General features: G+C 43.0%; 1 protein-coding gene across 1 annotated transcript in view; it reads right to left on the bottom strand.

The window, feature by feature from the left end:
- The window catches only part of SNTB1 (syntrophin beta 1), a 116,259-nt gene that overhangs the window by 51,709 nt on the left and 50,827 nt on the right, over positions 1-13,723 (bottom strand). Inside the window, exon 2 of the mRNA XM_040546976.1 lies at positions 5,478-5,694. Coding sequence (XP_040402910.1) covers positions 5,478-5,694 — 217 coding nt within the window. The remainder of the gene's footprint in view (positions 1-5,477; positions 5,695-13,723) is intronic.

A 13,723-nucleotide genomic window follows, 5' to 3' on the forward strand; every position in this document is an offset into this window, starting at 1 on the left:
CTGGGCAACCCGTCCCAATGCCTGACTGCTCTTTCTGAGAAGAAATGTCTCCTCATTTCCAACCTGACCCTCCCCTGGCTCAACTTGAGGCCATTTGCTCTAGTCCTATCGCTAGCTATCAGCGAGAAGAGGCCGAAGTGGTTCAACACCTCCTTAGTCCTGAGTCCAGGGCTCAGCACCTCACCCTTCTGCCAGTAACTAGCAGTCCCGTGTAGCATTAGCTGTCCCTCGCTGAATCCAGTGCTACTTTAAGAGGGGGAGACAGAAAATAAAGTAAGATAAATGGGAACTGTGCTCCAGAAGAGCAGCAGTAACTCACTCTCTGTACCGCGCTCACTCTTCCCGGTCACTCTGACTTGGGGCATCGACTCCCTTGTTAGCAGGAAGCCATCACAGGCTACAAAGCTGCACACCTCCATCACACTGCTCTTCAAGTAGAAGCCAGCCTTTATTTTGCACACCGGTGGTTGCACGTGCCTGGCAACACCAAAGCGTGGTCATGTTTCCCAGGCAGGAGGCAGGCAGGGCGGAGGCACAAGCCACCCCATGTCCCAACTCTTCTGCACTGCCTCCCCGCCCCACGTGGCTGCCTGCAAATCATACAGGCACAGTCTTGAAGAGCTGCTGGAATTAAAAAGCTCAAGGTCTTTTAGTTCCTTCCTGTAACCCTGCCGAAGTACAATAGCTGTGCTTTAGATCAGTGGTGAAACTGAGTGCTGGAAGCGTGGCGGGTCCCAAACTATTCACACTCATCTTCTGCAGTTTTACCAAACAGGCACGTGATTTCTGCTTGTATTCCAGACACCACGAGTATAAATAACCATTCAGCCTTACAGCTAAAAATGCATTGGAAAAACATTCAAGAAATCCATTTTTAGACACTTCTGTCCTATACTAGTGCCACAGCTCCCTGACTTCTACTTCGAGATGCTTGGGTTTTTATTCCATTTTTGCATTCTTCTGCTTATGTTTGTAAGCAGCATTCGTGATTCAGGTTTTTTGGTGCAAGGACTGGTTTTTACTATGTCATATTAAATCTGGTTGAAACTAAGTTTTTATTTTTTAAAAAAATCACCTTTTGTTTTCATTCCTTACTGCAACAAAAGTAAATACACCCAAATTCACCAGAATTTAAGATTTTGAAATTTCATTTCGGAATCCCACATGGATACTTCTGTTCATGTTTTCATAACTCCTCCATAAATGTCACACCCAGTACAATTCAAAAGATCAAGTCTCACCGACTCTGACGCTGTACACTACTGACAAGTTATTAAATAATGTAAGAAAAAGTTTTTTAAAAGAATGTGTGCAAAAGGAACCAATTTGGGGAGTGCCATTTTTGCAAGGAATCTTGCAAACACTTCAGTGAATCAGTACTTCCCAATGCAAAAAAAAAAAAGTTTTAATTGAAGCAATGAAGCAAATTAAGTCTACAGCTGCATTTACAGTAACCAGGTCTCAGTCTGTCTCACACCTCCCAGTCATCCTGGGAAGCTCTGGTAATTCCCAGAAGAAGCTCAGTGCCCAGGATGAATGGATTCCAGCCCAATCTACCACCTTTAAATGTACCTGCTGAATTTTATCTTCTGATTATAATTCTCAGGCCAACCTTTAATGGGCAAGAGATAAGAATACTTCCTCATCTGTTTCTCTGAGTGTCCTCCGTGCCATTCTGCTGGATGAAGTCTGTGAACTGCACCTGTGCTTGCTTGAGTGCTGCCACACACCGCAGGGTGCACCTGGCAGCCTGTGTCGTGCTGCTGCGGGATCGTCCTGTGCTCAGTTCTCCTAGCTTCAAAACCAGACCGACCTTCTCCCATCAAAGGGCCAAATCCTGCCAGTGGGTAAGACAATGAAAAATTCAATCCTAAGACTGGATCCTTGCTGAAGTTCTCTTTTGGGATCACACTGCTTTGGACTCCAGACACTGGAAAAATGTGCTGTGTGCATGCTAAGTGTTGGCAGGATCAGGCCCCCACTTCCTGGGTTTGGCTGAATGAAGCGCGAGCAGGATTTTAGGGTGATTTCAAAAGCATAAGGAAAAACCTTTTCAGTCAGTGCAGCACAGCCTCCCTTCCTACAGTGAATGTCACGTCTCCTATATTCATGGCAGTACTTTTGTACCAGGTCCCAAGCACAAATCGCACAAATTTCATCTCAGAGACTTATCTCCTGTTGTTTCCTCCTATTCCTTACCGTCATCACCAGAAATTGCTGAAAGGCGTTGTGTGCTGCAGTAACATTTACAGCTTATTGGCGTTAGCAGCTCTGACCATTCCTGTATGTCCCTTCACTGGGGGGACACTCCCCTGCGAGTCCTGACATTAGCCATTAGTGCTGCCACCAAGGACGCTTATCGGTGGAAACGTGGGCAAACAACAGATATAAGTAGTAATTATTTTAACCTAGTTTGTTCCAGCCTAAAATATAACCACAGTTCCTGTGGCTAGATGAGAATGACACAGATGCAACTAAAATGTTCTGCATCTTTTCTCCTGTTGCCGTGTTTGTACTGTTAAAAATATTTTCCTACGCGCTTAGGCTTGGCATTGGTTTGTACTACACGGTACTTTCTCCTTGGTATCTTACAGCATTTTTAATCAGGTAACAGGGAAAACAATCCCTTATCTCACTGAGTCTGAGCTCACAGGCAGGTTAGGTAAAGGAGACATCTGAGAACTGATGACTTTAAAGGCAGCAAATTTCGCTCCTGCTCCGAAATAACAAGCTCACCAAACTCTTAGAGGGTAACACAAACTTAGGACTCTCTTAACTGGGTCCAATCTAGGTGAAGAAATACTATGCAAGATTACCAGATCTAGTGGGAAAACCAGACATTTAACTTTCTCCCTGCCTGTTAAACCCACATTTCTCCCCAGCTTTCTAAGAACTGGAGATGATTCAGTGTCAAACAGGTATTTCCTTCCGGGTCATTTAAAATAGGTGTCTTCGTATGCTGAAAGTTAAACCAGCTAAGCCTGGTCCCGAAATGCTGCTGTGCCATGATTTCAGCTGTAACCTGTTCTGGAGAAACATCTGCACTGGAAAACTCATGCTTTCTACGTCCATGCTTGGTGTTAGCCACCACTGAAAATGAGTTCAGATGGAGCCCAGAGAAGCCTTTTCATGGCCAGCACATGCTTTGGCAGCCTGCCAGTGGTGGTCTTCTAAAACCATTCAGCAAAGTGACACCATCTGTTGTTATAAGATCTATGTGTGTCGGGTCACTGGGTTATAAAACAGAAGTGTCATAAGCATGTAAGGACATGGTTTGGTCTTTGCTGGGAACAAAGATCCAATTATTTTGGGGGGAATCAGATTACTATCTTGGGATATATTTCAGTGGGAAAGGTTCACTGCGTTACAAAAGCATTTCCACTGGGAAATATCAGTTCCAGTATTCAGAATTGTTCAAAACCCTGCTATTAGTAAAGACTTGAATCAATGGGATACTGCTACTGTTTCACCGCAGCTAGGGCGATGGTGAAGTGCTGCTTGCTTGGATGGAAAAACCAGCTTAGACTGTACCCTGTGTTGGACTACAGTAAAAATCAGAAGTCACTCTTTCCACAGGAAATGACAGCAACACAAAATGAAAACCATGATAATAAGCAATATGACTCTCCCACGCGTTACTTCCTAGTTACACCTAAGAATGTACACATTTGTAGCACGCTTCAAAAGAGCTAGCCCCATCGCAGAATTACCATCAGCAGTGAGAGTCTGCCCCTCTGAATCAGTCCTCCTGTCCTTTAAATGGAATTGAGGGCCAGGAGAGTGGTAAAAGCTGAGAACTACAATATGATCAAAAAAAAAAAAAACAGAAGAAAAAGATGCTAAAAGAATTATGTCAATACGTGTAAAAGCACTGTAACATTGCGCTGATTCAAATGATATGGCCTGCCTGTCATTATTTTTTTTCAGATGCACTCCATGGAACGGAGAACCACAAACTCTCAGGCTAGTGATACAGCTGTCAAACCCTGACATCTGAAACTATATGTGAAAAAAGCTGTACCTATCAACAAGCATCTCGGTACAAAATTGAGAAAGACTGCTAGTGGTAATTGCTGTTTCAAAATTGCACTTCTGTAGTGGTCAGTAACCACTTGGTGAGATGAAGAGTAGAAGCAAAGTAAACCAATACTAAATAATAAAGCTGGGGGTAGCACAGGGAGAAGCAAAAACCCTAAGAAGGTTTGAAAATATAAAAAAGAAAGGAAGGAAATTACACAGATACTGGTAAAGTTTCTGGATTGCAGTACAAGAGAATGCAGGGGAACCCATCCCCCCCAAACCCCTTCTGCTCTCCCCTCTTCTCATTATTCTTGTCTGCAAAAGAAAATGTAATTTGTGCTCGGGCCTAAAGGTAAGGGCTGAGAATCAAAGGCATTCCACACAGCTTCTTGATAAGCCAGTGCACTGGAGAAAAACAAAAAGGCCATTATTTGGATGGAAGAATCAGTCTGTTACTGACTTGACTGGTCCCTTTTCTACTAGCAGCTGTTAGAGCAGGGATCAGACAGAGCAGTGTGCTGGTGTGGTGCAGCTGTTCCACATACATTATAAATAAGGGCTGGTAAGCTCATCCTATTTTTAACATTATGAAAAAAAAAAAAAAGAACATGTCACAGAAATTCCCCATTAATGTCCTCTAAGTGGAACTTTTCTCCTATTCTTGACTTTAATATCCAGAACTGAATGGACAAAACAGGCCATTCTTAAAATAATATTTATTTAAAAAAAAAAAAAAAAGAAAATGCAATTTAGGGGAATTACATGAGGCCAGCCTGGAACATGTAGACAATTAGTGTGTACAGTTCCCTTTCCTCCAAATCAAGACATTCAGTCAGGACACGAACAAAATCCTGAGCTTCTATTTCTAACAGAAATGTTGAATTTCCACTCTGAAGAGTTCATACAATCATTGAACCACTAAAGTTGTAAAAGACCTCCAAGACCGTCTGGTCCAACCATCCCCCTACCACCAATGCCACCCACTGAACCATGTCCCTAAGCACCACGTCCAACCTTTCCTTGAACACCCCCAGGGATGGTGACTCCACCACCTCCCTGGGCAACTCGTCCCAATGCTTGACTGCTCTTTCTGAGAAGAAATGTCTCCTCATGTCCAACCCGACCCTCCCCTGGCGCAACTTGAGGCCATTCCCTCTGGTCCTATCACTGGTTACCTGTGAGAAGAGGCCAACCCCCAGCTCCCCACACCTTCCTTTCAGGTCGTCTAGCACAACCCAAAAGCTGGTGTATCTCTACCCAGAGCTCGGCACTCAACCCAGCGCCACGTGGCTCAGGCACAAGGACATGCCCTTCCCAAAGCATTGCTCACTTGCCCCTTGCTGGCACCCCGTGTGTGGCTAGAGCCCATCACCAGCTCCTGCTCACTCACCCCACAAATGAAGAGGCCAACAACTACTCAACACAAAGACCCAGCCCCAGGCAAAACCCCTGCTCACCTGTTTTCAGGGTCTGAAACCATCATGTTGCGTGTCACGTAGCACATCTTGAGTGGTATTGTTTTCCTGTCTCGGTGGATGGAGAGCGAAAGCTGCGACAGCGGGTCAGCAGACGCACACCCCAACCGGGGGGACTCTGGGGGAGGCGTCTCCCACCCGATCTCCGAAACAGGGGAGCCTTTCTTCACATAGGGCGTTGCTTCTCTCATGTATTTCACTATAAAAAAAATAAGGAAAAAAGAAAAAGAAAAGCAACAAGTAAGTGGACGTTCAGTGGATCCATCTGCTGTGAGCTCTTTGAGCTGGCACCAACCCTCAGCACTGTTTGTTGTTTCTGCGTGTAGCATCACAGCATCGGAAGCTGTGCAAATACAGAAGGTCAAGATTTGATTGCAGCCCATCTCAGTATGGTACAATGAGCAAAACGGAAAAAAACAGAATAGTATAAATAAGAACATAAGGATACGTGGAGTTTAAGGCCAGGAGAGCCATCTGACCTCTGCTCAAAAGGCTATAAACCCCCACGGAGCAATTCTCATGTACAGAAGCTGTGGGCTGGATGAGCTACAGGGAAGTTGTTTTAGAAAGACACTCAGTGAAGTAACAGTGAATCTATTATTCCCTTATCTAAACTGCTCCAGCGATACTCCCAGTGCTGTGAACTCGCATCTCACTTCTGGTTCACACTTGTCAGCATCCTGCCACTGATCTCAGCAGCTGCTTCTGCTTGCTGGGAATCAGCTTCAGCTGATCTACTTGTACATACATCTGTGGAGTAAACACAAACCAATTCACCTATTAGCCTTCTCTTGAGGAGATAAAATTGAGTTCAAGCCTTTTGTGATACTCGAGGGATCAGATTAGATCTGCTCTCAGCTTCTTTTAAAACTTTTTTTCAGTATGGATAGGAAAAGTGAATGTAGTATTCCCAGACAAGCTTACTTGTGCTGTATATAAGAATTAATACCTCTTTTATATTCAATATTCCTCTTTTTACGCAAGCTAACATTGTACGTTTTTTCCTAATTTTGATTTCTTTGGGGACTCCTGACCACTTTTGCTACATACTCACTCCAAAGCCCTTCTCAGTACCGCCACACTCCTGTCCCCTTTCTCAGCGGTGACCCACGCACCTGAGCACACACCAGCTCTCTCCTTCACAGCCTGGCAGAGCTCAGCCAAGACAAGAGCTCGCACCCGAGCGCCTTGTTTAAATGCATGCAGCTAACTTACGCAGACGTGGCTGCCAAACCGACTGCTGTCACTTCATTATCCTCACAGCTCAAAGACCGATGGGATGAGCTCAAAGGGCAGGAGCACCAGGAACTTATTTGGGGACCTGATTAAAATGCCTCAAGACAGGATTTCAAGGATCTAGTGCAGATCGTCACGTCTGCTTGGTTGAAGAGTGAACGATTTAATAACAAAAAGATGGGTGAATTACACAAGGGCACTGTGGTGAAGGAAGCTGAATTAGGGAAAGCAGACTAAATTGTTTGGAGTTCAAAGTGAAAGCAACGGAAATATTCAGAGTGGAGAACGAGACTGGTGTTTCTGTCAAAACCACAGGTAAGGTGGGTGTTTTCAGCAGCACTGTTTTTAGGGCACTTCGTAACAGCTTTACCAAGACAGATGCCTGGGCAAAACTAGAGTGCAGGTCCTGGGAGCATCCTTCCTCTAAATCACTTCGGGGTACGCCTTGCCACGGTGCACTCCGTCCTTCCTCTAAAGTCTGTTACCTTCAATGATACAGACCTCTGTGTTTAGCTATTTTATCAGATATTCCTCTCTGACAAGGATTGTTTGTGATTTATCAGAAATGCTGTCCTACCTGGTTTGATTTCTTTGTCCCATACTATCCTGGTTTGAATTTCCTTTCTTTAATGCTCCTAGAAGTGTTGTCATAAGATTCCATGGGGCTTCCAGAAACTTATTAAGGCAAAAGGGGTTGAGACCGATTTTTTTTTATCTTTTTCTAGATACCTAATTGGATTCCACTATTGAAAAATCTGTGCCACCCAACTCTCAAGACCAGCGCTTACCCTTGGGCACTCCATAAATCATCTGATTTTCAAAGGTGTTGAAAATGGGCAGTTTTTGTCGGTGTTGTGCCAGTTTGGTTCTTTACAGTTGACATCTCACTTTCAGACGTACCCATAGCCTTTGGAAATAAGAGAGACTGAACGCATACGGATGTGGTGAAACTATGCTTGTTTCCTCTGAAGTAATATCATCTTGTCATTAACTTAGATGGGAGGACAGCTCAAGCTCTAAAATGTTCTGCCAATAAAATCTTTTTTCCTTTAAAATTAAGGATTATGAGTTAACCTGTTGAAAAAAGATATCCAGTATGCTTTTGAACTGTGTTACAGTGTTTTGCTAGCAAATCTGATGCTATAAAAAGGTCCAGGTCCCAATAGTGTAGCTATTTGACACGTGCTACTCTCATTTTCCTTCATCTGCAGCTACATGCATTAGACCTGAGCATCTTTTAATTAAGCACGGGAGAGAGGGGCAGGGGAAGAAAGGAAACCAAAGAGAAGAATTTGGCTCTAAACCTAAGCTATAAGCAGGAACAAATAATGTGAATTTAATTCCCAAGATGCAGGGACAGAAAAGAGTTGTCCCTTCCCTCTGCCAAGACGCTAAGTTTCCATGAGATGTACCGGTGAGTTCACGGCAGGCAGCTGAGCTATTTCAGAAACTCCTGCGAAAGGGGAAGCATGAGCAGGAGGAGAGAGCAGAAACATAATCCTCTTTCCACAAACTGAGTCCCAAATACAGCAAAAGACAAGTAAATTACCTGGAGGAAAAGTATCCCACAAAGACTCCAGCCATGTCCAGACTCTGAACTCCCTGACATTTGGTTTCTACTGACTTTCAACACGAGACGGACACTGGGCCCTAAACTTACATGATTAAAGAGCCACTAAAGTATTGGTAAAATATTTTGGTATATATAAATACATATATATATATATATATGTATATATATATAAATTTATTGGTAAAATGTTGAAGACCATCTTGCTACAAAACTCTACAGGAGAATTAAAAAGTGAATTGAATATATGTTTTCTGTCTAAAAAAGTGGATTTTAGTATATTTCTACTAATTACTTCCTAATTCCCACCAAATACAAGCATAGCTCTCCAGATTCATTGCTGAATTCCCCAGTTTTACAAAACAGACCCTAAGGCTCTTACATATTCAAATGTGTTTCATCTTTTAAAAGCCCCCTGAATGGTTACATGTAAATGTCCAAATGGAACGTGGAAATGGAACAGGTGGTGGAACTTGACCCAGTTATAATTTTTTTTTTGTATTATTTGCATTTCAGAGCCATTCCTTTCCATTCGGCCCCGCAAATGCCCGTAATTATATGTCCACAACTAAAGTCCATTTCATGAATTTACCTCAAATAAGGCACACGCTGTTCAGATGATTCACTTGTTTTATCAGCAAGTATTTCCTATTTACCTCAAACTCTGGATGCAAATACTGCAGAACATTGTGTTTTATGCCAGTGCACCAGAAACCCTCCTATAAATAAAAATGTATGGTGAGCCCATGTCTCCATTCTGCAATCCGTCCGCTAACAGGTTCCTAACCCACTTAGCAGAAAACATGTCGATACAGCACAAATGTTGATACCAGCATATTCCTGCTCCACCCTGAACTGTCTGGGAATCTTGAACGCAGCAGTCCCTTCCATCCTCAAGTTTTAAAACTAGAAAAAAATATAATACAGACTATTGGACATTAAAGTAACGATGTTGATAAGCTTCACTTTTCAGACCATTACACTCAAGCACTACATTTCTCTTTGGATACAGCAGCATAAATCCAGGTACTGACTGAAAGAGAAAGCACCTACAGAGAATACCAATTTTATACCTTTTAAAACTGCCAGTGAAGCTACCTAATAGATTAAAAGCCCCAAATGTTAGATAAAATGAAATAAGGCATGTGATTGAACAGTAATTCTGAATGATGTGTAACTACACTTTAGGCATGTACACACATATCTAGAGGATAGGTATATATGTATAATATAGCCACAATTATCTAATATGTACTTTTATAAGGATCTCTAAGACCACCAGAACACACTCTCCAAGCACAGAAACAAACTTGAAGGGACTGAAAAAAAAATCTAATGCTTTCGTTATTGTAACTCAATTTACTGATATGCTGTAAATCCAGTAAAGACTTGTCTAAATTCATCCATTTGATGCTATCCCTCAACCTCAGAGATCCTTATATTCAGTACTAATTAATGATCCGTGCCCTTTTGGTACACCACAAATTAGAAAGTGCGGTCAAGCAATTAAAATTCCCATCTCCAGAGCAGCCCTCCCCACGAGGAGAAGCCAAACGGAAGTGGCAGTGAAATGAATTAATCCACTGATACGCATTGAAATACTTCACATTGATTTTTTTTGATCTGCAAGACAGGCAATGCAGCTTCCAAAAACCCACTTCATTTACATGCAGTTCCACCAAGTCCCAAGTCGCCACAATTAATCCTTTGTTACACTTCACAGATGACTTTTTTTTTTGTTGTTTTTTAAGAGAAAGAAGCAAGCTTTTAATGAGAGAAATACTACAGACGGACGTGGTCAGGTTCTCGGCCAAACAGTTCTGAGGAACTGGGACTCTCCTGACACATTCAAACTGTTTCCTAGGAAGAAAAAAAAAGACTGCTGAAGAGGAACAAGTGCTCCAGAGCAAAGCTCTTTCATTACTATAGGAATGAGGACAGGAAGAGTAGGTTTACAATATGAAAGTAAAAGGAACAACATGCCTGAATCTGCCCAAAGAAGGATAATCCAGGACCTCTCCTTTGCAGGGAAAAGCACAGCCTTCTCTTTACGCATTTGTTCTCTCTTAAGTAAGTAGAGTAAGTAGAAAACATCATCCAGAAGCCTCGTAAAGCTAATTTCAAAGGCTGCGCTCACGTTACAGATACCTACACCCCAAACACATAGGGTGTCTGAAGTTCCCATAAATCCATACTCATCTGGTCTGGTTTCTGCCTGGGTGAAGGCCAGCGCAGAGAAGAGCAGCTAGGCAAGTCCTCCACCATACTTAAGCCATATTAAGATTGCGTTAAGGGATCAGCCCCTGGAGTCACCCGAGCCCATGGAATTGAACGTGATTAGATCAGTTGCTTTTATCAGCTTATTCAGCAGGAAAGGGCTGTTTGACTCGCTCTCTACAGGTACCTTAAAGGAGTCTGTAGCGAGGTAGGGGTTGGTCTATTCTCCCACATGCCTGGTGACAGGATGAGGAGGAATGGACTAAAGTTGCTCCAGGGGAGGTTTAGGTTGGATATTAGGAGGAACTTCTTTACTGAAAGGGTTGTTAGGCATTGGAATGGGCTGCCCAGGGAAGTGGCTGAGTCACCATCCCTGGAGGTCTTTAAAAGACATTTAGATGTAGAGCTTGGTGATATGGTTTAGTGCAGGACTTGTTAGTGTTAGGTCAGAGGTTGGACTCGGTGATCTTGGAGGTCTCTTCCAACCTAGACGATTCTGTGATTCTGTGATTCTGTGATTCTGTGACTCCTGTGCTGAAGGGAGTGCGCCAGAACATCTGTAAGTGTATTGTGGGCAGCATGGCATGGAAAAACTTTCCTTACAGAAAGGATTCTTGGTTAGTTTGAGAAGAGTTGCTAATGCAGAAGTCCAGGAGGCCCATCCTGCGGGTACACAGTTCCAGCATGGAAAGGAGGAGACAAACGAAGACAAACACCTCTGATGTTCTGGGTAGCACCACTGCAGGTCTGAGTTAACAAATCAGAGCCATCCAATAGCTGCTGAACTGATACTGTAAAAAGAAAAAAAGTGGGCAGAAGCAAAACCTACAAGAAAAGACTGCAGGTATTTGGGCTTCAGAAGGGCAGACCGCCTGAGCAAGTCAATCAATCCTTCAGCACCACGATGCCATTTTGCTCGATGAAACGTTAAAACACAGGGCTTGCGGTGTAGCAGGCTTGGTAAGGCACAACACCATATCCCCAAATAGTTTCACAGCCAGTTGTAATTGAAAGGAAAAAACGTGCCAAAAAATTATAAGCTATGGCAACATAAATGCAGAGTACTTTATACTGCTGTCAATTGAATTGAGATTCATAGAGCTGCAGAAAAAGCCACTGTATTAAAATCAATTCAGTATCGTGATAACCAAATTTACCTGCTGGCTTTCATGCTAAAGAACTCATTTCCAGGCATGCAAAGTGCACTCACTACAGCGGAGGCACATGTATAAAAACGAGATAAGAATCTGTCCAGCTTCTGGTGCCGGAATCAAAACTAAGACCTAAATAACTAAAGAGAAGAGCTTATGAAGATATATGACCCTTTCAACAGCTTTAACGTGGGCATAAACTCAAAACCAGTCAACAATACTGTTTGTGAGTGCTTCCACTCAATTTCCTACAGAAACATCTGTTACTCCATTCAGACAAGCAATATCCAGTAACATCACCACCTTTCCCCACGCTGGAAGGGATGGGAAGTAGCAAACCTCTTGATATGCCGAGAGCATTAGATCTTCACCTCAGGGAGATGACACAAATTAGTTAAAATAACACCTTGAGAGAAGAGAAATCCCCTTCATATTTTGGCCATTTCTCACCCTGTAGTGAGACAAAATGTACCATTTTCTCCTGGTTTTAAATTAATTCAGCTGAATTCAGCAGATGTTGCTTCATTCCTTACAGAGACAGGCTTGGATCAGGATTCAGGAGACAGACACACCTTTAGATAAAGTTCACCAGAAGGGAAAGCATTAGCAATGGGTGCCAAAAGGCTGCTGGTAAGCAACCAGGCTTCAGGTTCAAACTTTCAGTGGGCTTCATATGGGCTGGTTGAAAATGATCAGCAATTGCATTTTACAAACTCTAATCTTTCACTGTGCTCCTTTAAATTATCAGCTACTCATACAGAAAAGGTAGAGTAATGTTAAGCAGTGGGGGTAAGCATCATCACACTCTAGTACCCAAAAAAATGAAGGTAGTTCTTGTTCAAAGCACCTTGCAATCAGCAATTTTGTGTGATTAAGAGAACTTTGTCGATGTGGTAAGGAGACCTTCAGTCCAGAGGACTGAGGTGTCAGTGTGTCCAGTCCCCCACCAAACTGCTTATTACACAAGTGAGCTAAGGTTAAGCTTGTGCTGATATAAATAGAAAAGCCAGTGCTAACCTTATTTCCTCTGAAAAGTACTAGCATTAAGTGATAAACAGAACGTGTATTTCCTTTCTATATCACCACAGAGGAAAAAAGAATCAAACAGCGTGGACAAGGTTCTGCCAGCACCCATAGGAGGGGGAGGAACCAGGATGCTCTCAGGAATTTTTGAAGATTTGTGAAACCTCATGGTTTTCACAAACTGAACGGGGCACAGGACCAGCCACCCTGCAGTATCCATAGCAGATCCCAAAAAGCTGTATCTTGCCACCAAAGTTGTCACAGAAGCAGAGAAGCTGCAGAAGCGAACTCAGCAGCAAATCTTGGCTGGGCAGCCCCTTGGGATGCCTTCTCCTTCCCACCTGCACCGGGGACCTTCATTTTCCTCCATGATTTCCCAGCACTTGTGGAGCTGGAGATTGCATTCCCAGGCCGTCCCATGCTTCTTTGTCAGAGTTGAGTCTTCAAAGAGTTATTTCTCCTCTGCTTCCTTTTCTAGGACCTAGGACGTGGGCTGATTCAGCCACTGAACTGTTTGTGAGTTAAATTACCAAGTTCAATTAATGAAGTCCATCTTCCAGGCCAATAGCACACACACTCAAGGAATGCCAAGTTTCAATGCCACGGTGAGATTTTCATGTTCCTGTTCAAAACAGCTTAATGGAAACTGAGCAAACATTGCGTTTTGTCATAGTGAATCACAATGAAACCAACGATGGGATCATTGCCTTGATTCGCAGCTCTAAATAGAAGACTCTGCTAGCACTTGAGTTGATGAAGTGATATAAAGCAGCCACAGGTTGTCAGTAATCTGGTACAGGAAACTTCAGACTGACAAATTAACAGTGAACTACAGACAGACTCTACAGCTGATGTTGCTCAACACTTTCCATTATAATTTCCACTGCTCATACCTACCACACTGAATTTGTTTAGGTTTTTCTCCTGATCCTTCAACAGATGATGTGTCTCTTAAGTTTCAAAGTTCCTGTTTCAATAAATTGGATGTTTGATTCTGTTTTAGGAAATGTCACTAAGGATAAATGCATGAA

Source organism: Cygnus olor, chromosome 2 (genome assembly GCF_009769625.2).
Source record: "Cygnus olor isolate bCygOlo1 chromosome 2, bCygOlo1.pri.v2, whole genome shotgun sequence".
Taxonomy (NCBI): domain Eukaryota; kingdom Metazoa; phylum Chordata; class Aves; order Anseriformes; family Anatidae; genus Cygnus; species Cygnus olor.